Below are 27,606 nucleotides of genomic sequence, written 5' to 3'. Positions count from 1 at the left end.
TCTTGTTGTCTTACGACCATGCTCTGAGCTCGTGAATTCCTTCCTAAAAAAATAGCCGTGGATGGAGCCTATGGATCCAGCATCATGCGAAGCATCGGGATCTCTTGCTGGATTCAACCCGAACAAAATATAATAAACAGCCCAGCCCCCCCGGGCCTTTTCCCAACAAATTATTCCCCTCAAGCGACATGATTAGCTTCAACCCGCAGTTACGCGTGGGATGCTCTGCCAAAGCCATGAGACGGTGAGGCATGGATGCCATGATGCACAGGTGAGTACGATCACAACCAAGTCGAACTGCATGAATCTAACATGACTTTGCAGACCCGATGCGATGTTACGACCTTGAGCCGAGGGTACAGTCCTTCTAGTGAAGGTGTGTGCTCTTGGCATCATGACATTGCCGAGTGGTGATCTGCCATGGAAACCGAAGAGCACATCTTTATACACGGTCGTCGCATCGAATGCTATATTCACGAATGCCACATGAAGCCATGTTGGCCATACTCCCACCATTTCGTGGACCACTCAAGACACATCATGCGAAACAAAACAAGGTCGTCGCCAACGATATCATCACGTCTTATTACAACATTACATCAATACGCCAAAAACATTAACTTTTTTCCCTTTTCCATACTCCAAAAGCACCTCAAATATCCGATCGTCCCTTGCTAAGATCAACTTCAGCAAGGGGCACAACCTTGGTCCGACGAATAATCTTGTGTCCGAGATACGCCACGAAGAAGAGCATCAGGCTGACATAGTTGGAGAAAAAGTCGCCAGTGTTCCACTCGATGAAGACGGTGAAGCCGCAAGTGAGGGTGATGAGGGCGACAAAGAAGGCGCCGTAGTACGACAGGTAGGGCTGGAAGGGAGCGTGGTAGGGCAGCTCGGAGCGGGGGATGCCCTGCACGCGCATCACCTTCTGGAACCGAATGTGGCAGACGTTGATGAGGACCCAGGTGATGAAGCACGACGTGGCGCTGATGTTGAGCAGCCAGTTGAAGACGGTCTCACCGCTGGATGAGAGGTTGATGAAACCGAGAAGACCCAGGACAGAGCAGGAAGCGACGGCAAAGTAGGGGGTACCGAACTTGTTGGTGCGCTTCATGAAGGCAGGGGCAAGACCGTCCTCAGCCAGGGCCACCATGATACGGCTGCTCGAGTAGACGTTGGAGTTGGCAGCCGAGAGGACAGCTGTCAGGAGGACGGCGTTGATGATGTCAGGAAGAACACTCACGCCAGCACGAATGGCCACAATGACGAGAGGCGAGGCAGAGGCATCAGTCGCTCCACTGTCGAGGGCTGGGTCGTTGGAGGGCACGTTGATGCCGACAAAGAAGACGGTGGCGATGAACAGACCAAAGATGCCCCAGAAGGTCCAGCGGATGGCCTCAGGGATGGCCTTGCGGGGGTTTGCCGTCTCACCAGCACCGACACCAACGAGCTCAGTTCCCTGGTAACTGAATCCGGCAGTGACGAGGACAGCCCAGAAACCAACGAAGCGGCCAGTAGGACCCTCGATATCCATGTGAGTGTTGAAGGGGCCGGGGTTCTTCCAGTAAGTGAAGCCAAGATAACCCTCCTTACCCACACCAGCATTGATGCAGATGGAGAAGATGATGAAGCCGATAATGGTAATAACCTTGATCATAGAGAACCACATCTCCACCTCACCGAACCAGCGGATAGGGAGGAAGTTGAGAGCGGTAAAGATGAACCAAAAGACAGCGATCCAGATGCCAATGCTAAGGCTGCTGTCCCAATACTGGATGATCATTCCGGCGGCGGTAAGTTCAAGGGCGAATGTGATGGACCAACTAAACCAGTAGATCCAACCCATAGCGAAGCCGATGCTAGGGTCGACAAAGCGAGCAGCGTACGAGGTGAAGGAACCGGCAATGGGGATATACGAAGCCATCTCGCCCAAGCTGACCATGACAGCATAGACAACCGAACCCATGAACAAGAAAGCGATGAGGAGAGAGACGGGACCAGCCTTGGCGAGGGCAGGACCGACACCGAGGAAGAGACCAGTTCCAATGGTACCACCGATGGCGATGAACTGAAGGTGACGAGAGTTCATGCCACGGTCAAGACCGCTCTCACCAGTCTCGACATCCTCCCGAGTGGGAGAAATCTTCTTCTCGTTGCTCGCCCGAGGCGACTTTTCGTCGGACGATGACTCGAGGAGCATGGCTGCTGTTTTCGGAGGGGTGCTATGGCTTTAACAAGGTCGATGATTAACAAACAGGAGAAACAGGGGGTTGGTTCTCGATCTGCGACCGTTGGCAATAGGTAGTCAGCCGAGGCAAGGCTTGACGAGATGGACGTGGAGGAGGCGAAATGACGAGCCTGTCCGAGATATGCTCAAAGGACAGAGCCGGAAAGGCAAACCACAGCTGAGGAAGACGAGACGGAACAGAGCATGGAGGGAGCAGAAGCAAGCACCAAGTGGGCTGGAGGGACGGTTGTTATGTAAAAAAATATGAGAGGACTGGAGAGAGGACCTCTCAACGCTTGGTTAACCCATCTCGGGGCCAGGGCTCCATCCATCATGGGCCCATTGCGCAAAATTCTTCTCCACGGGTGATGGGAATGGGAGGGTGGCCCAAGAGTTTTCCCATGGTTCGCCCCCCTCTGTCTCGAAGGGAGTACAAAAATGCTCATCATGATGGCCCGGCGCCGGCGACTCGTTTCCTCTAGAGGAGAGGTGCACCTCAGTCCCCTGCCACCTATCCCCTGTCTTCCGTCCCTTCTTCATCTCCAAACTGGGATGATCAAGGCGTGGGATGTCGATGTGAGCAAGCTTGTGTGGAGATGCCCGAGGGGCAAAAGACCCCAATATGGGGAGAGATGTTGGAAGGGCGCATCCGTAGGGTGTGCTAGACATGGCGAGATTTCCCAGGAAGAGAGGTTTTTCTGATGTGTCTACTTCTCCGAGCCGCGCTAGAAAAATCCAAGGGGACCAGGGGTGGCAGCTAACTTAGGTCGCGGTAGTGGCACGGCTTGGCCGCTCCCAAGGTGAGGCTCAGCGCATGATGCGACCAATCGGCCTGAGCCGCCGTGGCCAAAAGGAAAGATTTTGCAGTGGGTGGAGTGTCTTTTAGAACGCCACTTCGATCACTGCCATGCGAACTAGCTTCGGTGGTTTGTTCCATGCAGCTTCTGCGAGAAAAAAAACAACATTTCATGTCGATTTCTTCCTTCTAGGACAAGAGACAGGGAATGATCGACTGTTAATTAATAGCCTGAGTCATCATCTGCTTACCAAACTAGGTCTCTACTGCCGGCTCTTGTTCCCCTTGCCGGTAGGTGATGCGCCGCTCACCAGTGACGCCGAGTCATCATCAATAGCTACCCCATCCTACGGAGACACCGTCCCGACCTCGGGTGAGAGATGCCCGACTGGGGACAAGTAAGAAAAAACCTGCTGCCTTGGCTTCGATCTGGCGACTGAACTGGATCCCGCAAATCCTCAACGGCCTTCAATCTCGTCCTCCCATGTTACACGTCGCGCTGCAGGAAATAAGCATTCCGCAGCGTCAAGCGACTCAATCAGCGTTGGGGACAAGAGGAGAACCTGGTCTTCCAGAAGGCTTGGGGATTCGGCTTTTTAGTATTTTCATTACTTATACAAACTCCGCTTGAGATGGTCAAAGCTCGACATTGGTCGGGCCATCGCGATGGGGACCCTGGCTTCAACAGGAACGGGCCGGGATGCTTTGCCTGCCCTTGCTGTCCCGGTCCGAGAACGGATATGAGACGGCTCAGACGAGGAAGCAAAGATCATAGGGAAACTTGGTTGGAGTCATACTTGAGCTCCTTCAATCGGATACTGACCCGTTCTCGCCAACCCAACATCCCCAAGCTCCTCCTCGACAAAACCACGAGATGCGAGATCCAGGCACCATCAACTGTCGCGTGAGATGCCGCGCCGTAACAACGTGCTCCACCATGACGGGCCTCACAATTATCCCACTTGCCATTGCGGGCAACACGGTTACCATTGCAGGCAACTCCCAAAAACCATGGGCACCCTCCACAGACGACGAGACGAAGATGGGTTCCCGTTTTATCCCCATGATGGGGCTCCATCGTTCGACAATCTCGCCTCGCCCTCCGACAACCCGCTGCACCGGACCTCGACGACCACTCGCACTGGTTGACGACCAACTCGTTTGTCTTTACGTAGTGTCACACAGAGCTTGTTCTGACATGAACCTTTTAGCTTGGTTGTTTCTTTTGGAGCGATAAGATATTAGATCCGGGGAGATCTTCCCGTGAGAGACTGCATGAACTGACCGTCTCGATTTTTCTGGAGTCTCATGTTTGGGCACTAGCGTCGTCGTCTCTATCATCTCGGGGCATTCTATCCGCGAAGTTTTTTGAACCAGGTCTTGATTAGAACTGTAGGTGCTGACACATAATAGCCGGGAGTTGTCGTTTGTGTTCTCAGACCAGTTTCCTCTTGAGTGCAGTTCTTCCTTGTAACTTGGCAGCCTACACACCATATCCATGCCCTGTCTGATCGAGTGTTGGGAACGGCCCAACCGATCGGAAGACGCAAGCGTCCAACGCTCTGGCCAGAACCTCACACCACCGAATAGCCAAGAGGAAAGTCGATCGTCTCGGAAGAGGACACGCGATTTACCATGCATCAAGGGTCAGCTCAGCACTCTATTGATTTCAATACGAAGACGACGTTGCGATCGACATGGGATGGCCAACATATTTGCAGCACTGCAACCAAACAATCCTGTTTCACAGCACCAGTCTGAGGCCTTGGATGTTATTCCCGGCCCAGCTATTAATCCCGTGACAAGGGAGGGCACACGAACTGGCAACCAATGCTGCATCCACTGCCGGAGAGAAGGGTCAAGTCGTGATGCCTGGATAGTCTTGTTGCCGCCATCCGTACGTAGGTGTTCGTTGAAGGCGATACTGACGACCTATGCCTATTTTCCTGGATAGTTGATTTCCCAGCTCGATACACCAAGGACGGCATAGTAACAAGAAACATGTCGCGTTCGGTTCTGATCTGATCGTCGTGGGACGCGTCCTCCTACCTCCCGTCTCTGACGCATCTTGGCTGGTGGACGTTAGGCGACCTGCATCCGTCAACCGACACAAACGTTCTTGCATGCTGTGCTTCTGCATGCCGCTCAAACAACGGCTCGATGCACTCATCCTGAGACACGGCCAAGAATGAATTCTCAAATCATCCATCACAAACACTGAGCAGTGTATGATCAGGAGATTGGCATTCGGCTCCACGGCACCCGGACGAGCCTCTAGCGGCGTCTTGGACTCGGAACCTGCACGCAACCAGCGCCAGATTTCAGCTCCTCGTGCTCTGTAGCTACAGGGGGATGGCCAGAGCCAAGGCCTCTGATTCGTCAGACGGCGCCTTCTCGATGGCGCTAAACCCGATACCGTTATAGATTTTCGTTTTAGGGTAATTGCCGTGCTTGGGAGCTGGCGCCTCAATGACCTCATAGAGTCGGGCCAAGGTGAAGAAATGTCTTGGAGTTGCCTTGGAGGCAGGAGCGACCTTGTTGACACCCCGCTAGGTACCGATTAATTAAGTTCAAGTTCATGATCTTTCTGTTGCCGAGGGAGAGTGTTGCAACTTGGAACTTGCAACCTCCATCGTCGTTCCATCGATTCAATCGACAATTGATGCTTCAGCATTGACTTAATTCACGTCGCCATTCTGCATATTCGACATCCCTGCGCCGATCACCGTGATACCCTCAGTTCAGCTGTGCGACAGCTTCACCAATTGCGACAGCTTCATCGATAGTCGCCGCCATCATGGGCGAATCCGACAGCTACTACAACCCCAACCAGCCGGCCAACGGTCAATATTCCAGTGCTGGCTACCAACAACAATACCAACCCCAGCCGCCGCCTCCTTCTCATCCCCAATACCAGCAGCAACCACAGCAACAGCCATACCAACAAGGACCTCCTCAGAATGGGAACGGATACATGCCCGCCCAGGGCTACGATGGAGAGAAGGCGTCATTTGAGGAGCAATTCAAGGTTCCCAAGCCCAAGTACAATGATCTCTGGGCTGGTATTCTCGTATGTTGACCCTCGTCTTCAAACATGCCAGCATCATCTAACTCTATAGCTCATCTGCGTCTTCATCGGTTTCGTAGTCGTCTCGGGCCTCACTCTTCAAGGATACGCCGCCAACCGCGGAAACGCTGGCTCTGGCATCTACGGCAACCGCAACGACTTTTCTCTGAACACGAGCACCATCATTCTGTTCATGTTTGTCCTCGCCGTCGCCTTTGTCCTCTCGTATGCGTACATCTGGCTCGCGCGAGTCTTTCCCAAGCAGTTTATCTGGGTTACGGGAATTCTCAATGTCTGCTGGGCGCTCGGAACCGCCATCTTCTACCTCTGGCGCAAGTACTGGTCTGCTGGCATTGTCTTCCTCATCTTTGGTCTGTTCATGGCCTTTTGCTTCTGGACATGGATCTCGCGCATTCCCTTCTCGGCTCTTATGCTTAGGACGACCATCGATGTGAGCAAGAAGTATGGTCATGTTTACCTGACCAGTCTTATCGGAGGACTGATCGCAACTGCTTTCGCCGCCTGGTACTCCATTACTCTCGTCGGCATCTACGTCAAATACCAGCCCGCCGACGACAATCCTTCATGCAGTGATGGCGGCTGTAGCCAAGGCAAGGTTATCGGCCTCCTTGTCTTTGTCACCTTTGCCATGTACTGGTTCTCTGAATGGCTCAAGAACACGATCCACACAACCATTGCTGGCGTATACGGATCTTGGTACTTTTGCGCCCACAACTTCCCCAAGGATGCCACACGCGCTTCTGCCAAGCGAGCCTTGACGTACAGCTTTGGATCCATTAGCCTGGGCAGCTTGTTGGTTGCTATTGTTCAGTTCCTTCGTCAGCTCTGCAATGCTGCACGAAATCAGGAGGCAGCTGATGGCAGCTTCCTCGGGTATGCCCTGTTCTGCTGCCTCAGCTGCTTCCTGGGACTCTTGGAGTGGGCCGTCGAGTTCCTCAACCGGTATGCCTTTTGTCACATTGCCCTGTATGGAAAGCCGTACTTTGCAGCTGCCAAGGATACTTGGAAGATGATCAAGGATCGTGGTATTGATGCTCTGATCAATGTGAGTTTGTTAAGCCCCTATTCCAGAGCTATTGCTAACTTGTGCAGGACTGTCTCATCGGTCCCGTCCTCTCGTTCGGTGCCCTGTTCATTGCCTACGCCTGCACCCTTCTCGCGTACCTCTTCCTCTACTTTACCGATCCTGCCTACAACCGCGACGGTGCTTATACTCCGGTGGTGATGGTCTTTTCGTTCCTCATCGGCTTCCAGATAGCAAACATCTTTACCACACCCATCTCGAGTGGTGTCGATACCATCTTTGTTGCTGCTGGCTGGGATCCCCAGGTCATGTGGCGCGATCACCCCGAGCTGTATCAGGAGATGTGCCGAGTGTACCCCAAGGTTCAGCAGGTTATTCGTGACCGTTGAGCTTGAATAGTAATGCGGAATAGTAATGGTCTGGTTTTGAATGATACCACAAAAGTGCTGGTGGATGACTGTTTCTTGGCTTGAGGGGATGTTGGTTTTGTATGGTGAAGCGGCGACGATTGGTCGTGGAGATAGTACTCAAATAATTACTAGACTCTACAAGAGTTCTACTTGTGCTGGCCCGGCCCTCCTTCTGGATCCTTCGCACACACCTCCATCTGTCCGTGTCTAATTCGGCGCCGGAATAGCAGTGACATGGATAGGCCTCTCCCTCGATCCGAGATAATCGATATAAGCCGGCAGAGCCACCTTGACAGGCGTCTCCTGGTTGCCTTTCAAGACGATGCCGTGGTTCGGGCTCGTCATGCGCTTGAACTCTGCGAGGATGAGGGCGAGGATGACGACGAGGCCTGTTAGGAGGATGACGGTGAGGGATTGGAGGATGCGGTCGAAGCGAGAGGGGGAAGACATGTTGATGGAAGAGTTGTAACGTTGAATGGGTAGCGGACGAGAGTTGAAGAAGATGGAGGAGATGGAGAGTCCAAGTTGATCAGCAGTTGACGTTGATGGAATTGAAGTAGATCAGCAGTGGAAGTAAATCAAGAGTCGAAAGCCTGGATCGAGCAAGCAGCTCTTCACAAAGTGCAAGCAAACAAGGAACAACCCACTTCTCTCTTACCATTAAGCATGTTAGTCCAGACAAGCTAGCCCAAGCCCAACCGACAAGGGTATGCCTCACGATGTGTTCAGCTGCACGTCTAGCACCCAATGAGACCGAGGGAGGCTTGATTATGCTTAACAAGACAAGTGTGGAAGCACTGGCTATTCATAGATGGAGAGAAGATGAGTTCTTTTCAGAGGTCCAGATCCAGGCAACTAAAAATAAAAGGATGGTGGTATTTACAACAACAGCAAGAAGCAAATAACAAATAGCAATCAAGAACCAGTACCCTTCCTTGCGGTAGCCTCAAACGCCAGTATCCCCAACACCATCACGTTCCCAAACAAGTTAGTTAGCAAGCTGCCCAGTAACTGATGCAATGCATAACAAGATGAGGTCTACTCATCGTCTTGGCTCTGCGGTCGCCCGTAGGAGCCTCTCTCGCGCTGCTTCGACAACACTCTTTCGTAGCGCAGGTCCTTGTACATCCTCGCCGTCGTCATCAGTGCCGTCATCCTTGATTGGCACAACTGCCCATCTCCTGGCCGAGCCTTGCATGCCCGCCCAGAGATCGGTGGGCAGAAACTCCCCGACGTCTTGTCTAAACGTCTCGCGAGATGCGCCGTCCTCCTTGAGTAGCTTGTCAACATTGTCCTGGGCCTTGCGCCAGATGCTCCTGACCCGGTCGTCGACGGCGTGTCGGCGCTCAACCTCAAGGATCAAACTGTCGTAGGCGCTGGCATAGCGCTCGTAAAAGTCCTTGAGCTGGTGCATCTCCTCAAGCTTGGCGTAGACGCCTTCCTTTTCCATTTCCCATCTTGTTCTAAAGTCTCCCTCGGCTGCAAGATAGTCGGCGAGTCGATCGCCAATGTCGCCAAGCATAGCATATGCATCTAGCATACTTGTATACGCTTTGGTCGACTTCTCGTGCTGCTCCTGCAACACAGCGTAGCCTTGCTCCATAGCCGCGAGGCGTTCTTGGATCTCTTGGACCACATCTTCCACCTCTCCGGCGTCTTGGATAACGACCTTTAGCATCTCTGCGCGATCCTTGGAGGTCTTGGGTTCGAGATCAGAGACGTTGGACTCTTGTTCCGCAATAACTCCTGAGATAGAGACGTCGTCACTTCCTTGGGATTGTGTAGCCTCGGCAGCCCTTCTACGGGCGAGAGCAACACCACCCTCTGTAGTTCGGATCGCGGTGACGCACATGTCAAAGTGATGAGTCAATGACACCAGAAGCTGTGCCATGTTGGCTGAATGATCAACCAATATTTCAAGGAGTTCGCCCGTGGACGGATTCGTGTCGTTGGTGTCGCGTGACAGGCTCGGAGCATCGACGATGATCTTTTTGAGGCTGCGAATGTCGGTATCGAAACGGAGCAAGTCTCCGTCAAACGACTGCTGGATTGCCTGCGCCGAGTTAACATTGAGATGCGACAACTTGTCATGACTTTGCCTACCTGTAGCTCTTGGATGCTCTTCTTCATCGTCTCGCGCATGCCATGAACGCCGCCTTCGTCGATGAAGTCGAGCAAAGTCCGTCTCTCCTCACCTTTCGGCCGAAAGACGCTTTCAACGCTGGTACTCTGGAGCATCTCCATGGTGTGCCCGAGCTCTCCGTCAGCCAAGTCCATCGACTTGACCAACTTCTTAAAGTCCTTCTTCCCCCAGTCATAGGTGCCTTGCAGGCTCCTCCGGACCCGCACGAGGATGGCGGCCTGGTCCAGTATCGACGTCCGCAGGAAGCCGGCCTGCGCCGCCAGAATGGCGACGTCCTCGTGCGACTGGCGGGCCGCGGTAGCGATCTCGTTGGCGCGTAGTACAAGAGTCATGGAGGAGAGGGAGCGCTTAGCGACGAGCAGGTGATTGACGAGGGTGTCGATAGAGATGGACGGCATGTTGGGGTCGGCATTGTCGTCGTGTGTGAAAGATCGCGAGCGGGAATTCGAACCGCGCGAGTGAGAGTTTGAATGAGGATGCGAGTGTCTGGATGAGGCTCCAGAAGAGCCGTGGCTGCGTCTCAACGAAGCTGATGAGGAAGCCATGATTGCGGACCAGTCGAACAGATGTGAATGGACTTGTGGGGAGGAAGGTATCAAAGAGGAGATAAATGTCGAGAGATGATCCCGTGACTACATGATGGGGGAAAAGTTAAAGATGGACACGAAGAGAAGCGACAAAAGATAAGGTTGATAAAATGAAGAAGTATGTGAATGATGATGGGAGAGAGAGGAAGATGGGAGCTTGATGGGCAATGACGGAACCACCGATAAGCTTCCGTTATCGCAGGTGATGGATGAGTGAGAGGCAGGTGCATGTCGCAGCAGCACCTGCCTAGGCAGCTGACGCAGTCTCAGACCAGTCACACCCGGGACCCCGGTGATAGCGCGGATTATGGGGACCTCGACTTGCCCTTTAGCGGCTTAGCGGCTGCCTCTCAGTGAGTCTAGGCGGTCCTGGGCGCTGGTGTTTGGCGCTGTTTCAGCCTGGGCTGTTTGCAATTGGAATTTGAGGACTGGACGCACGTGGAATGGCGCCTCCATCCCGTCATCTGCATCGTGTCTGTCGCAACAGTCAGTCTCACTTACCATCACGTCTATTGTACGAATACGGCAATTGCCATTGTATAATCGTCATTAATCAATTCAGTCTGTACTATCGTTGCTTCGTTCTTAAGAGAATCCCTTCCAGGGGCCTGTCCGTCCTCGCTCCTCATCCATCCAAAACACTAACCAAGAACAAAACAAGCTAGCAGAAAATCATCCCCAATCCCGTGTACTTTGGGGTCTGGTATATCAGTCTTCTCTAAATCTTCTCTATTCGCTCTCTTCGAAATGCAGTCTTGCTTCTCGCCCTCATGGCCGATGCTCCAGCCGGCGGTCAAACTCATACGGCGTGGGTGCCGGAGAGTTCATCCGAGTTGTATCGGCCGAGTCAATGTGAAAGTAACTCTTGATGGTAGAGTTCCTCTCTCCCGTGGTCGTGACATCTTCAATCACTCCACCATCCTTGCGGACTACCGGAGGATAGAGCTTGTCATCCTCGGCCTTGTCCTTGGGAGCGTCCTTGTCATCACCAGCTCGGACGCCACCGGCGTTGGCCTGGGCGTTGTCAAGATCTGCCGCTCCCTTCTCACCCATGCCTCCTTCAAGAAGCTCTCCGCCCTCCATAACGGTGCGGAGCTCTAGACCCTCGTCCTTGGAGTAGACCCGGATGCCAACAACGCAGATGGCATTCCATGGATCAGGCATGCGCTCTTCCTCCGAGTCGTAGTCATCTACATGCACCGCCTGGTTCGACTGCGTGAGTCGCGGCTTGCGGGTCATGTCATCGCTGCTGTAGAGGGCCTCCCAGTCCTCGACGGGAGAGTCTGAAGACTCGCCTGCAGAATCATAGGCAGGTCGAGGCCGGACAGGCAGGGGCTCTTCCTCTTCAATAGGAGCTGGTGGGGGGCCACTGACAGGAGGAACCTCCTGCTTCTCCTCGACGATCACAGTTGTGGAATCAACCGTCTTGGGAGTGAACTGTGGTGATCCAGTAGAGACTGACATGACAGCATCGTCAGGGACCTGAGTCTCCTTCTTGTCAGAATCCTTTGAGTCCTGCTCGGAAGAATCCTTGCCGTCCTTGTCAATCACCACAGGCTCGTCCTTGTCGTCAGACTTCTCTTCGGACTTCTCTTCGGACTTCTCCTCAGGCTTGTCCTCGGGCTTGTCCTCGGGCTTGTCCTCGGACTTGGCTTCAGACTTGTCCTCAGTAGACTCCTTGGGCTTGTCATCCGAGGACTCGTCGTCGGCCTCCTCAGCCTTCTTTTCAGCCTCGGCCTTCTTCAAGGCCTCAGCCTTGGCGAGTCTCTCCTGCTTCAGCGCCTCCCTCTCGGCCTTGACTTTGGCGTTGAATTCCTCGTCAAGGCGGCACTGCTCAGCCTCCCATGCGGCACGCCGGCGCGCTCTCTTGTCGGTGTTCTTGCTTGACTGCTTCTTGGTAACGTCGCGGTTCACGTGGCGCTTCTCCCACATGCGGCGACGCTCCTTTTGTCGACATCCAGAAGCCTTCTCTTGATCCTTCTTCTGGCGAAGCTTGGTGACCTTGTCCATGTGGTCCCATGCCTTGCTGTGGGCCAGATCGTAGGCGTAGCCAACCTGGGCAAGCTTTTCATTCTCAACCCTGTCGAGGCACTCGCGCTTCACGACGTCCTCGACAGAGGTGGCATTCGAGTCTCGCTCGCCTGTCACCTTGAGATACACAACGTAGTTTCCTGCAGGCAGGTCTGGAAGTTCCACTGACACCGACCTATCCATGAGATAGTTGCCATGAGAGCGGACGATGTAGTCCTCGGCATTGGGGCTATCCTCATAGTGAAGTCGGAAATGCAGGCGGAACGAGTACTGGCCGTGAAGACCCTTGAAGTATCGCCCATCAAGCTGAGACAATACCAGGCAAAGGGGCGAGTCCTTGGTTAACTTGATCTGGAACTTCTCATGGTACTCTGCCTTCCATGGCACATCGACTCCGATCCAGCGCTGACAGCATCGCCAATCGCGATCCCGGAAAAGTCGAGTGCGATCAAAGTGAGAGTACTTGCGAATGAGGTCCTCGTACGAGATCCAGAAGACAGAGTCGCTGCCAAACTTGTGGCCGAGCTCCTCTTGGACCTCGGTGGTCCACTCCTTAGAACCATCACTCCAGGGTCCTTCCCAGATACCCTTACGGACCTTGCCCCAAGGGTTTCGGAGCTTCACCAAGCGCTGACCAGACTTGAGCGTCCGGGCCTCCATGACAACGTAGGCGTGTCCCTCCGAGATGCCGTTGCGCTCACCATAGCCGTGCTCCAGCAGGCCGGTCGAGGCGCCAAAGAGGAACTCGTCATTGACTCTGGACATCTCCTTGTCCCAGAATTCGTCAATGTCGAGGATGTCAGACGTCAGGAGTTCGGTGGTGACGCCACCCGAGAGATCTTCCAGACCCTCGCCGATCCAGCCGCCAGACAAGGACGCATAGTCGCCATGCGCCTTGGCATAGGCCTTCTCTACGAGTGGGACCCAAGTCTCGTTCTGATCCTTGCACTGGGCAAAGAAGAGAGCCTTGGAGCCAGTCTGGTAGGTCTTTCGGTACACGTTCTCGACATCCTCGCGGTCAATCTGCTGCAGGAGATCTCGCTGCATGCTGGGAGAGTCCCAGCAAGGCGACTTGAGATAGAGCTTGTCGTCAATGATTGAGTAGATCCACTCTCCGTCTCTGTAAAAGACGAAGCCGTAGATTCCAATCTTAGTGTCATAGGCGACGCAGATGCGCTTGAGTCCATCCGGAACATTGGAGAGGGCCGTCAGACCCGCCATGATCCAGCAGTCACCCAGACTTCCTTGCTTGACGTCACCACCATTCACATCCTTCATGAAGGTGGGCTTCTCGAAAATTTCGTGAACTCGCTTGACAGCCTTGGGGACAGAAGCCTTGGAGCTGAGAAGAGTCGTTCTGTTGAGTTCAAACTTTTGGACGCCCAGAGTATTGAGACAATAGCCCTTCTCGTACTTGAGATCCCAATCCTAGCCAATCAGTCAGCGTCGCATTCTCCAACACATTGTCTGAACAAACTTACCAAGTCCCAACCAGGATCCCGATATCGCATATTTACGCGCTTGCATTCTTTAATGATTTTTTCGACCTTTCGTCGGCATTCTTCCGCAGCGCGCTCGTATCCCGCCGAGAGCAGCTCATTGGATTGGTAGGTGGCGGGAGGGAGGACGGGATCGAATGGGAGGACGGCGAGGGCCCTTTGGAACTTGCGCTTGGAGAATTTCTTCCAGATTCGATTGATAGACTTTTGGGGCGGCAGCTTCTTCTTCTTCTTTTTCTTTTGGTCGTTGGAATTGGCTGTGGTCGCGGGCGGCACGCGAGGCCGACGAGGGTCGTCCGACTCTTCTGATGAACTGTAGCCGTGCATGTTTCTGGCTGATGTTGTCTTGGTCCGATAGCGGATAGTGGAGAGTGCCGAGATTGGTCGTAGTCTCAAAGCACGCTCAGGGAGTTGGGAAAGAGGGGTGGGAGTTAAGCAAAGCGAGAATAAATAGACAAAGTGCAATGCAAGTTCGGTGATTCAGTAAAAGGAATGAGAGTGAGAGACTGTAGTAGGAACAGGACAATGACAAGAAATAACGTATATGCCGTAACTTTGGGAGGAATCAGAGGAGGGAGGGAAGAGGGTGAGTCGAGAGGAAACAAGAGCATATATACGGAGACCAAAGGGTACTTGACCGGCCCGCCATCCAGGGTCCGACACTGTGAGGATAAGACAGACCTACTGCCTCGTTAGTTCTGCAGCTACACCGACATTGGACTTGAGAGGCTACAGCAAGCTTCGTCTCTTCCCTCTGGTGCAGGCAAAGCTATCAATGGATGTCTTGAATCGCACCATTGACGCACGGCGCACTTGGCGGACCGGCTGGGTCTGCCGTGTGGGTTGGCGGAGAACGGCAAGGAGGCCAGCAAGGGTCCTCTTTGGTGACAAGCTAACACAGAGTCCCCCGGAACTGGAATTGTAACCGGTACCCCGAGCTGCATGGTACAAGGTTCCACACGGGGATAACGAGCTGTTTAATGGTTGACGGCTTGATACTGGTGCAACCCCAGCAATTTGGACTTTGAGGCGAGAACTCGTTCGTTCGTCTGACGAGTCCTTCTGTTCGTCTTGATATTATCTCTTCACTTTTGGACCACCGAGCACAGCGTATGTCTTCTCTTGTTCAGTGTACTTGGCCGTGTGAAAAACGGGCTGCAGTGGCTTGACGATCAAAGCGAGGCCTTTGCGGGAGGCTGAGCTGACAGATTTCTTCGGGGGCGGAAAGCCCGAGGTCTAGTGGGGGCTGAAAGCCGTGGTTTTCAACCGTGACGCTTCTGGTGAGCACATGGCGACGGCCCATGGCAGATCAGAGGCATGAAATACCTTCTCCGACCCTTTTTCTTGAGGAATGTTCCATTCTTCGCCATCCGCCATCCCAATTGCCCACCATCCCCCGCGGTTCCGATTCGCTCGGCCGGCCACGCCAGACTCCTGAGTCGTTGGGGGCTGTGGGTCCCGTTTTAGGGGTCTTAAGGGTCCTGAGCTAGTCACTAGGACGGCGTGGATGGGCACACAGATGTCTCTTTCAAATGGACTTTGGCGAGGCAAACAGTGCGGGGACACGCCTCAGTCCAGGCCGATGTTCCAAGGCTGCATTTCCTCCTGTGGGCCGCATGGAGATGCCTGCAAATGTGGACAAGGATATCCTGTCACCGACAGCTTCCAGGCGGCAGGCTGAGGATGAGAACGAGTGGTCAAGGAGCTTTCTTGGACCAAGGCGGCTGATGTGATCGTGCGTGAGACAGCAGGGCTCTGTAGTAGCTCTTGTGTGGCAATACCGTCGCATTCATGCGAGAAAAGGAGAGAAAAAGAGACTGTGGCCAGCACTGTCTGGCACCTTGTCCAGACCGCGATAAGCAATTGCCCTATGAGCGCTTCGAGATTAGTCGATCACAGAGGATGTGCAAGGGTGGCGACGCTTCCGAGAACGGCGGGGCCTGCTGGGGTGACCATCTGACTCTCTCAACCCTCCCTCAGCCTCAAGCTGGACCTTCTAGCGACCTGCAATCCGCAAATCCTCACACGACTCGAGTGAGCGTGAGTGACCCATTGGTGGACGGGCCCGTAGCTGGGCCAGTGGATGAAAAGAGAGACCGCCCCCGCATTGTGGTTGAAGACGACGAGACACTATCGTCAGCCTGGATGCCTTGGTGCCTGTGGTCTCCATCAGCAGGTTAGACCAGGCCCCAGCACAGAGCCTCAACGCGTGCGTCTGAGTGCGTGGCCAAGGCTGAGCCCTCCAGGCAGTCCAGGCTCCGACATGCAATTCGGACTTCGGTTCTAGACGTGGTGCTTTGAAAATGAGTCGGCGGCGGACGGAAGGAGACAATTGGGGGAAAAGTAGACAAAGTCTGATCCGATCGGCGTGTCTAGCGGCGCCCGACCCAGGTGGCTGTCGCCCCAAAGTGCCAATGGAAGAACAAAGCCGTTGTTCGGCGTGTGTTCCATGAGGCTGACTCAACCGTCCTCGAGTTCGTGGCTTTGGAACTGACACTCTCGACGGGTGTTGCAGTGAGGGATATGTTGCAGTTTCAACGAGGTTCTGTTCACGTCATGGTCCACCCATCCGATGCTGAGAACCTAGCTGCCTCTGCCTCTGCGTGCATGCAACGCTGATACGAGTTGTTCGCGAACCAACCTATTTGCTGATTGGTGCCACCTGGTCAAGAGGCGGCTCAAAAATAAGAGATGTCGACTCGAGTGATATTTCGTGAGCATTGTTCACGGTTTCGTCGTCCTGCAGTGCTTATGCGGCCTCCCCATGGAGTGCTATGATCGCCATTGGTTGTTGTAGTGACGGCCAAGTGCATTGTGCAGCATCGTGCAAGCCGACTAGAGGATGCGGCTTTTGTAGAGCTTAGCAATGGCCGACGCGTTCGCGGGGACTCGTCACGGCTCAACTGGGTGCAGTCAGTCACATGTCATGTCAATGGATACAGGCTGATTTCTCTTCTCGCACTCACTGTATTCGTTGAACTGGTTGATAGTGGCTTGCATTGCAGGTATCCAACTCTTGTTGCCCCCTCAGTTGGCGCCAATGCAGAGCAACCCCCGCGTTCAGAGTTGCAAAGTGACAACTCAGTTGTCCCAAGAGATGACAAGGTGTGTGTGATTCGGCGCACAAACTGGCCAGCGCCTAGCCGCGTCTATAGCGGATGTTGTGAGACGGGTATCGATCGTTTATCCGCACATGTGTGATACAACGATGTCGAAGAGCTGATGAGGGACGGGCGATCTGGGAGCAGAGTCGAGTACATGGGGGCATATGGAGTAGCTGGCTAGCTTGCGCCGTTGGACTTGATTGCTTTTGGAATAGGTATGCATCGTGGGTACTTGATGGCTGAGAAAGGATAAGGTGGTTGAAGATTGAAGGTGAATGGAGGTGAAGCAAGCACGTGCAGCATGGCAGCTGGTGAGATGGGAAGGTGAGGTTGGGTCTGGGGCAACCGGTGTCGGCCAGAGCCAGAGCGAGCATCTGCTCCATGCATGCAGGCTTCGTTGGGATTTAAATCGCCGTGACACATTCTAGATTATTTCAAGTAGAATGATATTATTTTAAATAACTCGAATATGAGATCCATCTCTTTCTTTCTATTGTGACTGTGCTGGATATTTCCGAGCTCTGCACCGAAGGCAGAGGCGCACTGGCATCCATTTGGGCATGTCCACTGCCAATACCTGCGATGCACCTCTTTGACAGCCGACCCTAAGGATATCCTAAGCTTAGGGTTCACATCTTTGGCAGAGAACCCTGAGCGAGCCTAAACCTGAGCTTCCACTGGATTCCGTGCTCTGCTGTTTATCTCTCTCCCTCACCATCTCCAAACATCTCCCCCATTTCTCCCCTTCCTCTTCCCCCACCTCTTGGCCTATCCAAACCATCCCTGAAGCTTCTTGCAAAGGGTATATTCAAAGGAACTGATCGGGCGAGAGCCCCCATGATATAGATAGGTACGTTGTCGCATCTCTTGGCATACCCAGAAGCCATTTTCCGCCTGGTTTGCGGACCATCCTTCGCGCACAGGCGACGCAAGGTCTGCCACAGCTAGTCTTTGCAGCTAACCATCACCTCAGCACACACCACCTTATCCCATTTCACTGGAAGGTGATTCTTTCACCTCGCGTCCCTGATGGCTCACGGGGCACCGAGTCCAGCAAAGACGATGACGTGCCTCCTACACCCGCGACCTCAATGAGGTCGAGAACCGTCCTTTCTCTATACGCTTGGCCTGTCGAAGTGAATATGCACATGGGAAATAAAACTTGTGGGTTGCGAGCCCAGAAAGTACGATTTAATGTACTTGAGAATTGCCTTCGGCAAGTACGATTTTATGTACTTGCCGGCCGGCTTTGACAAGTACGATTTCATCTGCTTGCCGGCCGGCTTGGAAAGTACGATTTCATGTACTTGAGAATCGATTTTGCCAACGATTGCAAGTAAGTTGCTCCTGTTTTGTGGATGTCATTAGGTACAGAGAACTGACCTCAGTCTCCTCTAGCATCCCGGGCAGTGACAGAGCATTTCATGTCCTTGCGAGTCGGCTTTGGCAAGTGCGACTTCATGTACTTGCGCATTGATCTCGCCAACGATTGCAAGTAGGTTACTCCTGTTCCATTTGTGGATATCACCTGTTATAGAGAACTAACCTATGTCTCCTCCAGCGTTGAAGGCGGGTGCTGCTAACAAAAACATCTGTACTTGCGAGCCGGCTTTGGAAAGTACGATTTTATGTACTTGTGGCCCGGCCTCAGAGAGAACGGGTTCAACCGATTTCGCCAACGACTGCAAGTGAGTTATCCCTGTTTTGTGGATGTCGTCGGTTATAGAGAACTGAACTATGTCTCTTCTAGCGTTGGAGGCGGTGGGGAAAGCTACCCAGCTGCAAGAAGCGATTACGAACAGATATATATATATATATATCTGCCCGATGACATCCTTGGTAGTGGAACGCTTCTCCGGAAAGTACGACTTCATGTATTTGTGAGTCGGCTTCGCAAGTATGACTTCACGTACTTGCGAGCCGATTTTGCCAACGACTGCAAGTAAGTTATCCTTGTTTTATAGATTGACTAGCTCTGGAGAACTAACCTATGTATCTCGTAGCGTTGGAGGCGGTGGCTGCTTGAACGAGAAGACCACTGTCTATTCCCTCAATTATCCCATCAAGGGCCGGGCTTCAACTATAACAAAGTACGCGGACGAGATCAACACTTTAGCAAGATTATGCTTGAGGCACGATAAAGGAGACTGCACGCAGGTTGGAGAGGAAGAGGGTGGGATGCCATGCAGAGTAGAATCCTCGTGTGGACTGGTGGCATAACTATGAGGAATGTCCAAAGACTGCCATCCTACGTCTTCAAATATACGACCTGTTCTCCTCATTCTGCCCGACTTTTACTCCTCATGGCTCTGGAGCATGTGCGAGGGGCTCAGAGAGGGTGAAGACAAGAGCCAGGAGCTCGCCGAGGCGGAAGCGGAGATTGCCATGCAGTTTGAACTGCTTGCCGGTAGTCTGTGATGATGATGATAGGATGAAAGGGAGGCCAGGCGTCGGCGAGAGACATTGGACACGGCTGGGGAAGGGAAGGGCTAGCCCCCCAGAGATGCGAAATGGTACTCGTCCAGAGTGTGACGCATGTATGAGTTGAACACCCCTTATGGCTCGAGCTATTGGATGGTGACCGGATTCCTTGATCTTTGTGTGAATGCTCATTCTTCATACTGGACCTTGACCATGACAACTCTGAAGACCGCCCTGGGGAGGAGTCCAACCACAAGGCCTAGATGTACGACCCATCATGTGCGCCTCCACAAGACAGGAGTTGCTTGACTAGTTGTCTATAGACCTCGACCTGTGTGTGTAGAGTTACCTCGACGTCCGCTTGATCAACAGAGTGCGCGTCTCCAGTGCCATGATACTTACTCGCCTTTGTCAGTGACGGATTTCTCGTAGCTTAGTCATGGCAATGCCAGACTGCATTCTTGTCTCAACTTCTATTCTTCATCCTGCCGGTTATCACACCCTCCCCTCGGTCACCATGGCCTAGCAACATGATTGATGAAAATTCCAAATATTTTTCGCTCAGTGGCGATGTCCGCATCGGCGGGCCAAGCACATGGCACATCACTGATTGGGATCCAAGGCGAGTGATTTCTGTCACGATGGACGAAGAGCAAGACGACGAGAGCATCGCCATCCAACAGCTCAGACGCCATAGCAGCCAGATTCCGCTCAACGTGTATAGGATACACGTATCCAACACCGGTGAAATTATCTCTGTATACACCGATGCGGAGAATGATGAGACTTGCTGCGTACATTACCCGCTCCTTGATGAGATCTCCCTTCCTGAGGGAGTCCGAACAGTACGCCGGGGTATGTTTGAGGAATTCCAGAGGCTTGGTCCTGACACTGATCTTGTCACATACCATCCATGCTCCAGTGAGCCTGCCAACAAGGTGAGGGCCACCAAGTCACTGCTCCCAAATTACATTGTCGTATGCTGATGTTTAACCAGGTGGTGTTCAAGTACTACTTTTTATGGCAGTATGCGCAAAAGTCTTGGAAAGAGATGAACCTGTGAATGCGCCTACCCTGTCATCTGAATATAGTCCCCCTTCGATATGGCATCTCACATCAAGATGTTGCCCTACGGAACCTCGTCGTGGATGAATCGACGGCCTCGATCATGCTCCTCGATTTTAACTTTGCCGCACACATCAATCACCCCTCAACTGAAGATGGCGAGGGTGAATGGCATGATGAGAACCGGAATGATGTCAAAGGCGTCATCTTCACTATAGACGAGATCATTACTCGAGACGAGAGCCTCCGCGATGCACCTCGCGAAGAACAGAACATCGACAGCCTCCCTTTGGAGTGGTTAAAGCATCAAGAAGTACAACTAGATCGCCCCGTCGTTGAGTATCGGCAAGTGCTGCAGGAACGGCGAGATAGGAGGGCTTTATACCCAGGGTCGGGAGATGCTCCCAAGGCCATCAACTGGCCTCCTCGGCTAAAGCCCCCGAAAGTTAGCGTACCTATGGCAGACGTACATGGAACTCCTCTCTCAGTAACCATGGATCAGTGGTATGAGAGGAAACAGGCCATCTTAGAAAGAGGCGGAAAGGTACTGAACTGGGAGCGACCGCCGCAGAGGGTGCTAGAGGACGGGAAGCGGCTTCTTTCAACTGGCAAGATAATAGATTGCTAGAAATTGGCCTGGGCTCAATTACTTCAGAGCATGCATGTCTATTCTGTCAACTACAAATCTGGCTTCAAGAGTGTTGACACAGATGGTACACGGCTGTGTTCCTGCTGGGATCGACGCTGTGAACGAACTCTACGCTCGTCTTCTTGCGCAGTATCTGCTCAAGCACTACCTAACCATGTTAAAGCTGTCTGTGGATAGCTCTGAACTGGAGAACCTGGTGATCGGCGATACACACTCGACGATACCACCAGCGAATCATGTGTCGGTTGTCAACAGGGACTGACTGGCCGATTTTGCGTTAAATAGCCAAGTCCAAGGATTGGGAACTGTGAGACTTGGAACAATGGCTTTCTATGAGACATATAGATGAGGTTTTGTTGACAGGATTAATTGGTCAATGAGAATAGTCGGAGTGAGCAGTCTACACTCCATCATGTTCAAGTACGAAAGCCAAACCACCAGACTGATGCCAACAAAGGGATCCTCCAACGCCATTATTGAAACCAATAAAACCGTCACCAAACACCAATATGAAGTAAACCGACTACCCTCAAACGACGAGTGCAATGACAAACAGCGTCAGAACCCTCGTGACATCCCCATCTTTGTGGATAACACAGCAACACCAGTAAAGCTTTTCGTAATGAGCATGACAACCCGCTTATTCTACGTCCCAGATCGCCAGTGCGATTCTTTGGCTGTCATTTTTCGGCCATTTATCCAATCCGATACCGTTTAAGGCTTCGCCAGAAGCTGTTTCTTTTAGCTCTTCATAGAGTTGATCACCTAGGGGGATAATGGCTTCGGCAAGGATAGCATGGTCATAGTGGAGTTCAATTCGATAGGCGTTGGCCGCGCTGACGTCCCATTGCCAATAACCAACAAGCATGCCAACCTGACCACCTTCCCCATGCATCAATGATGCCATTCGCAGTTGAGCTTTGGAGGTCTCATACTAGGCGAGTGTCTTCTGGCCGCACTAGAGGAGGAAGAGAGCCTGCCGTTGTTGTTGCTGCTGGCTGTTGGCGTTGTTGTTCGGACTCATGGTGGCAGCGGCGGCGACGATAATCCAGCACGCTTGACAAAGTTGCACCGGCGACGCTCCTTGCAGTGCGTGCACTTAAACTTCTTTACCCTAACCTCAGGGTGCAGCTCAAGGCCGGGCCATATGCCATACCGAGTGCGCCATTTCCGCAGGTCATCGTTTCCATCCCGGTCGAGATGCTTGATGCACTTGGCGCAGAGCCAGACGCCCTCTGTCTTTCGGGGCCCGTCCACAAATAGGAACTGGTTCCGAAGTGACTCTCGTAAGACGGGAGTAAAGATACTTGCGGCTCGTTTTGTAGGTACGGAGCTGTCTACCATGGCTCCTTTCGTGATAAGACTTTTGGTCATGGGAGGATTAGCGATTGAGCCCATAGAGTCTTTGGCTGGGGGATTGCCTGCCAGAAAGATGTTAGTCGTAGGCCCATTGCTAATAGGACTATCGACCATGGGAGTGTCAATTGAATCTCCCATAGAGACGGGAGTATTTGTGGTAGGGAAACCGTTGGCAGAGCTATTCGTCGAGTGAGCGTAGGCCATGGAGTGATTGGACGTGAGACTGTTGATCGGAGAGTCATCAACCATCAAATCTTCAACCCCAGAATCCTTGATAATCAGACCCTGGGTCATTTCGGTAATATCCATCAAGTCATTGCTCGTGGAGTTGTCAACAACAAGGTTGTTAACCATTGAGTTGTCGATCATGTTGTTGGTCATCGAGTTACAATCCATAGCGACTGAATCGAACGCAAAGTTGGGCATGGGATTAAGAGTGAAGTTATTCATGTTGAGAGTGTATGATCGCGTTAGCGAGGGATGGCCAAGTAATGGACAGAATAAGAGCTTGGAGAATAACAAAGGGAGAAGAAGTGGTTGTTGTTGATGTGAGGATAGGTCTCTTCATATGAAAACATCATGTCAATAATAAGCAGTCAACAAGTCATGGCAGAGATAGAATTGAATTTTTATTGTCATGGTAACAAGGTGTATCATTTCCAATATGCACGCTGTATGTATAAATCTGCTGCCTAATGCCTAATATGTGTTCTCATGACCACTCTAACTATTGAGAGATATAGACTTTCGGGCTGATAGCCTTCCTAATGCGTTAACATTCGTATCAGGGTGTGTAAACACGTCCTGGTATCTCATCAGGAGTCGAAGGTTCCTCCAAACCCTCATCAGCAGCATCGACAAGGGGTGGGTTCCTCCTCTCCACACGTCTTCGCCAAGGCCTGTACACGAGGATAGAACCCAGTCCCACAACTAAAAAGACACCACAGATGCTTCCTCCGATAATATCAAAGTGATCTCCAATGGCGGATACACCATCCCAGAAACCTCCCTCGGGCTCGGCAACGTTCTGAATGAGGGACAAGACCTGGATAATGCCGATAAAGGCAGAGACAAAGACTGTGATGCCGGTGAGTACTATGGAATAATACAGAATGGCAACGACGTCTCGGGAGAAGGCCTTGGAAGTGTATAGAGCCATCATCAAGGCTCCGTCGGTGGTATCAAGGAGACACATGCCGGCTGTTACAAAGTTAGTTTTCAAGACAATGGTTGACTGGGTTTGAAACTTACCGGTAAACAGCAACGGGAAAATCAAAATCAGCCAGATACTCGTCCCCTGTACAGCCTGAATACTCGCAATTCCAAGAATAGCAATCTCGGAACTCGTATCAAACCCAAGTCCAAAGACGACACCAAGAGGATACATCTTCCACGGTCGATCAATGACTCGAAAGAGCTTCTTGAAGACACGAGCCAAGAATCCTCCTCCCTCGAGGGCAAAGTGGTCTTGAATCTGACTCTCCTCGGCGTCGAAGCCACTCCGTTGCCGGCGCTCCTGCAGGACAACCTTGAGGCGCTGCACGAGCTGATACAGAACCCAACCGTTTCCTATGCATAGAATGATGAGAAAGACGGCACTGACGCTGGTGCCTATGATATTTCCCACACGCGTAAACCCATCAAACCTCTCCCTCAAAGCACCACTCGTAGCCGCAACAACAATACAAGTAACAATAACAATAGTACTATGCCCCAGCGAAAAGAAAGTCCCCACAGTAGCAGGTCTCTGCCCAGAAGCGATGAGCCTCCGGGTCATGAGGTCGATGGCGGCGATGTGATCTGCATCCAGAGCATGACGCAGGCCGAGGACGTACGAGAGAGCGGCCGGCGCGACGAGGCGGGGGTGAAAGTGCAGCACGACGGCGACAGTGGCCCAGATGATGGCGTTGACGCTGATGAGGAGGAAGATCATGAACAGGCTGTTTGTGGGTATTCCGCGGAGGAAGCTGGGCTTGGAGATGCCCAGCGGGTTCTGAAAGTTGAAGGGCGCCATGGTGATTGATGTTTTGTGAATAACCACCTCGGAGAATATTCAGAGGAAAAAAGGTTAAAAACTCGACAAGTTAGAAAGATATACTACACAAGCCACCAGTAAAACCCCCTCTCTTCACCCCCCACGTAAAAGATGCTACTAGTCATCACTTGAGGAAGAAAAAAACGCCATGAATTTGACCGACGGCGGCCGGCGGGCGCTTGAATGCAAGAGGCGTTGCAGTCGCCTTATCATGCGCACACGCGCGATGTGCGGGGGATGCGGATCAATATCGATAAGCTAAGCCACTTTGGGAACGGCTGGCTAGACTTGATGGGGGATGTGCTGGAGACAAGACTCCAGGGTAAACTGAGGCTATTCAGAAGAGCCTCAACTTAACGACGTCTTTGCGCCGAGATGATGGTTTGCAGGTGACTTGATTGGGAGCTTATTGATGGCTACTACACCGCTAAACTTCTTATTACTGTTTTGATTCCAGAGCAATCGGACATCGCTCACAGTAAAGTTAACACGACACGGCCTTCCCCACCAACGAGCGAATGACAGGAGCTTCTCGACAACGCCGTCAGTTATTGCCTTTTGACTTTGGCCTCAACAAGCACAAACATTGCAGCATGCAGATATTTTGTGATCCTTTTTGTTATTCCTATTGCTAGTGAAAGGGTATGCCATTTCTCTCTTCACGATGCGAGTGTCACGATTGAGGATCTTCAGACGAATCCCTTGGTCTTGTCCCTTTGGAACCTCTGCCCCATTTCTCTCCCTCTCCTCAACACAACTAAACTTGAATCATTGCGGCTTGTATGTGCCCTCAGTATAACTGTAACAGCCTGAATGCTTTTGACTCCCTGGCCCCGGCACTTGTGATCCATCCGATGGTGTCAAAACCGTCGACTCATGCGCGTGATGTTGTCCTCAAAGGGTAAAGTCGCTCTCGACAATACAGACTGAAACGATGTGCATGTGGGAAAAGCTTGACTTAATGCGCCTCATCGCACATCTCGAACTCGAGTGATCCCAGTCTCGGGATGATAGCTCGCCTTCGCCTCTCTGAGTTGGGGAGAGGCGCGTTATGGAATCTAAGGATGAGCGGGCAGTTATTGATGTCGCATGGGAGGTTCCCGAGTTGGATAAGATGTCTTTAATAAAAACTTCATGTTAACTCAAAGATATCTTTTCCCTGGCTTCCTGGTGGAGGATACCTGGACATCCTATCCACAACAAAAGGCGCAAAGCTCGCCGGCAACAACAAGATGGCGAGCCGAGTACATGGCAAGATCGCACCTGACTCGTGGGCTATCTAGATCCCCACCAAAGCCGTGCACGAGGAAGAGGAAGTACTCGAAAACAAGATGGTCTAACTCGTGGGATCTTGGTCACATCTGCCTATGCCCGCCCCCGTCACCGCACCAGCTGCAACGAGCAGTATCAAGAGTTAAAGGGTGCCATTCCTTTTGAGTTATTTAGATCCAAGTAAACAAAGGCAGACTTCATCCCCGACACATGGTCTCAAGAACTTATTCTTCTACCCCTTAATCCACCCCGAGGGTACCGCCATATGCACCGTCCAACTCTCTCCCCCTCACTATTCGACGTGTCGTTTGTCCATCGTTCAATCTACCGTTCAATTTTAGCATTTAGTACTCAAACGTAGTTCATGAATGTGAGCCAAAGCCTGTTTACCACTGCCCCGTTGAGCGGCAGACAGAGTTGCCAGCTGCATCGCGGCCATTAGACTTGCACTGCCTGGTTTGCAGTGCACGCTTGTAAACACTGCTCAACAGATTTCGTTTGCTGTCTGGAGGAACATAAATAACCGCCTTCTCCTCCAGTCCTCTTCTCTTCTCTTTTCTCTCTCTATCCCTCTTCACACCAAAAAGCTCTACTCAAAGACACCTTCCCTTCGCCTTCTTGGTTTTCTTCGAGAGTTTTTCCAGATTCATATCCAGCACCTGATACCCTTATTTCCATGATAATGTCTCCCATGATCACCGAAACCTTTTGGCCAGCCCTCAGGGCCCAGCTCTTCCATCCAGATTCGACGATCGCCGACTGTGCAATTAATTGCACCATTTGTTATGAAAAGGTCGAACTGCAGCACAAGATCGCGCCCCACGAGTCCGACCACACGGCAGTCGTACTGCCGTGTGGTCACATTTTTGGTTCCTCCTGCTTGAGGTTCTGGTCAGAATCCCTTCTGGACAGGGGCACACCTCCGAGCTGTCCTTCATGCCGACACACCACCATTCACCCGGAGTGTCGACACACTAGTCGACCTATGGAGATCCCTCTTGAGCCCCGCCAACCGGACAACGTTTCGAATGCGACCTCCCACTCTGGAAACATTCAGAAATCTCTCAGGACCTTTATCACCGCCATCGATGGGTTCCTCGACAATGGAACTACGAAGCAGACCCGACGCCAAGCCTTGAAGAGGCTCCCACCGACCATCCCCGAAGGGGGTGGTCTCAGCGAACTCTGCGACACCTGTTACGTAGAGAAAATTCTCAACACTATGACGGCCATCGCTTCCATCATGAACGGCTCCGTGAGTCTTGCGCATGACGAATTTGTTGGCGTTGCTGCGACGCTCGGTGATGGCGTATGGCTCCTTCACTCAGAGGAGAGACAAAGACACGCCACGATTCGCCGAGGACTGAACCTAAACCGAGACGAAATGATCCTCAAAGCCTGCCGCGGCACGGAAAAGGAGTTGGAAGAAGAGTCTACGAAGCGCTGGTTTGGCAGAGATTTCCTCGGCATCCAATTTTCTTTCCATGTCTACGCATGGGAGTAGACGGCGGATCTGGTTTTTTTTTTTTTTTTTTTTTTTTTGGGAGAGATGGAGAATGGCTTTTTACGAATAAGCTTTTTCAAAGCCGATCGATTCGTTCTTGTTTGACTTGTTCCTGTTTTGTGTTTCGATAAAATATCTTTGGCCGGTGGTTTTTTGGTTGGTTGTGGATAGAGGGTTGGTTGGAGGTCTACGTATTCAAGTGTCGAGAGGGCTGCTTTCGACTAGTAATGAAGTGTTTTGTCTGTTGATTTCCTTGTTCTTACCTAAAGATGACCCTTGTGATGTCCTGGTGAATTCTTTGTTGCTAGAATGATCGCGTCTGAACAAGTTGTTGTTCTTTATACCGTCGAGTTGAACAGAGCACGCATCAACGTCCCTGCTGACCATTAAAG

The 27,606-nt window shown here is 52.2% G+C and overlaps 8 protein-coding genes across 8 annotated transcripts; 3 read left to right on the top strand and 5 right to left on the bottom strand.

The window, feature by feature from the left end:
- Positions 1 to 652: 652 nt before the first annotated feature.
- On the bottom strand, positions 653 to 2,200 carry NCS54_00618000 (Hypothetical protein; the record flags this gene model as incomplete). Its single annotated transcript, XM_053151653.1, has 1 exon — positions 653 to 2,200. One exon carries the CDS (start codon positions 2,198 to 2,200, stop codon positions 653 to 655), a length of 1,548 nt encoding a protein of 515 aa, XP_053007628.1.
- A 3,620-nt stretch (positions 2,201 to 5,820) lies between these two features.
- Positions 5,821 to 7,524, top strand: NCS54_00617900 (Protein PNS1; the record flags this gene model as incomplete). The annotated part of the gene is made up of 3 exons (XM_053151652.1): positions 5,821 to 6,093; positions 6,143 to 7,156; positions 7,204 to 7,524. 3 exons carry the CDS (start codon positions 5,821 to 5,823, stop codon positions 7,522 to 7,524), a joined length of 1,608 nt encoding a protein of 535 aa, XP_053007627.1.
- A 1,063-nt stretch (positions 7,525 to 8,587) lies between these two features.
- Positions 8,588 to 10,233, bottom strand: NCS54_00617800 (Autophagy-related protein 17; the record flags this gene model as incomplete). The annotated part of the gene is made up of 2 exons (XM_053151651.1): positions 8,588 to 9,598; positions 9,649 to 10,233. The coding sequence occupies 2 exons, from the start codon at positions 10,231 to 10,233 to the stop codon at positions 8,588 to 8,590; spliced, it is 1,596 nt and encodes a 531-aa protein (XP_053007626.1).
- An 810-nt stretch (positions 10,234 to 11,043) lies between these two features.
- On the bottom strand, positions 11,044 to 14,132 carry NCS54_00617700 (Hypothetical protein; the record flags this gene model as incomplete). The annotated part of the gene is made up of 2 exons (XM_053151650.1): positions 11,044 to 13,734; positions 13,788 to 14,132. 2 exons carry the CDS (start codon positions 14,130 to 14,132, stop codon positions 11,044 to 11,046), a joined length of 3,036 nt encoding a protein of 1,011 aa, XP_053007625.1.
- A 5,839-nt stretch (positions 14,133 to 19,971) lies between these two features.
- NCS54_00617600 (EKC/KEOPS complex subunit BUD32) lies at positions 19,972 to 20,393 on the top strand (the record flags this gene model as incomplete). The annotated part of the gene is made up of 2 exons (XM_053151649.1): positions 19,972 to 20,268; positions 20,328 to 20,393. 2 exons carry the CDS (start codon positions 19,972 to 19,974, stop codon positions 20,391 to 20,393), a joined length of 363 nt encoding a protein of 120 aa, XP_053007624.1.
- Positions 20,394 to 20,498: 105 nt separating this feature from the next.
- On the top strand, positions 20,499 to 21,306 carry NCS54_00617500 (EKC/KEOPS complex subunit BUD32; the record flags this gene model as incomplete). The annotated part of the gene is made up of 2 exons (XM_053151648.1): positions 20,499 to 20,939; positions 21,106 to 21,306. The coding sequence occupies 2 exons, from the start codon at positions 20,499 to 20,501 to the stop codon at positions 21,304 to 21,306; spliced, it is 642 nt and encodes a 213-aa protein (XP_053007623.1).
- A 758-nt stretch (positions 21,307 to 22,064) lies between these two features.
- Positions 22,065 to 22,853, bottom strand: NCS54_00617400 (Hypothetical protein; the record flags this gene model as incomplete). The annotated part of the gene is made up of 1 exon (XM_053151647.1): positions 22,065 to 22,853. The coding sequence occupies one exon, from the start codon at positions 22,851 to 22,853 to the stop codon at positions 22,065 to 22,067; it is 789 nt and encodes a 262-aa protein (XP_053007622.1).
- A 334-nt stretch (positions 22,854 to 23,187) lies between these two features.
- NCS54_00617300 (Nickel/cobalt efflux system) lies at positions 23,188 to 24,417 on the bottom strand (the record flags this gene model as incomplete). The annotated part of the gene is made up of 2 exons (XM_053151646.1): positions 23,188 to 23,603; positions 23,655 to 24,417. The coding sequence occupies 2 exons, from the start codon at positions 24,415 to 24,417 to the stop codon at positions 23,188 to 23,190; spliced, it is 1,179 nt and encodes a 392-aa protein (XP_053007621.1).
- Positions 24,418 to 27,606: the final 3,189 nt, after the last annotated feature.

The sequence above is a fragment of the Fusarium falciforme genome, chromosome 4 (assembly GCF_026873545.1).
Source record: "Fusarium falciforme chromosome 4, complete sequence".
Taxonomy (NCBI): Eukaryota; Fungi; Ascomycota; class Sordariomycetes; order Hypocreales; family Nectriaceae; genus Fusarium; species Fusarium falciforme.
This window is presented reverse-complemented; position numbering and strand designations above follow the sequence as displayed.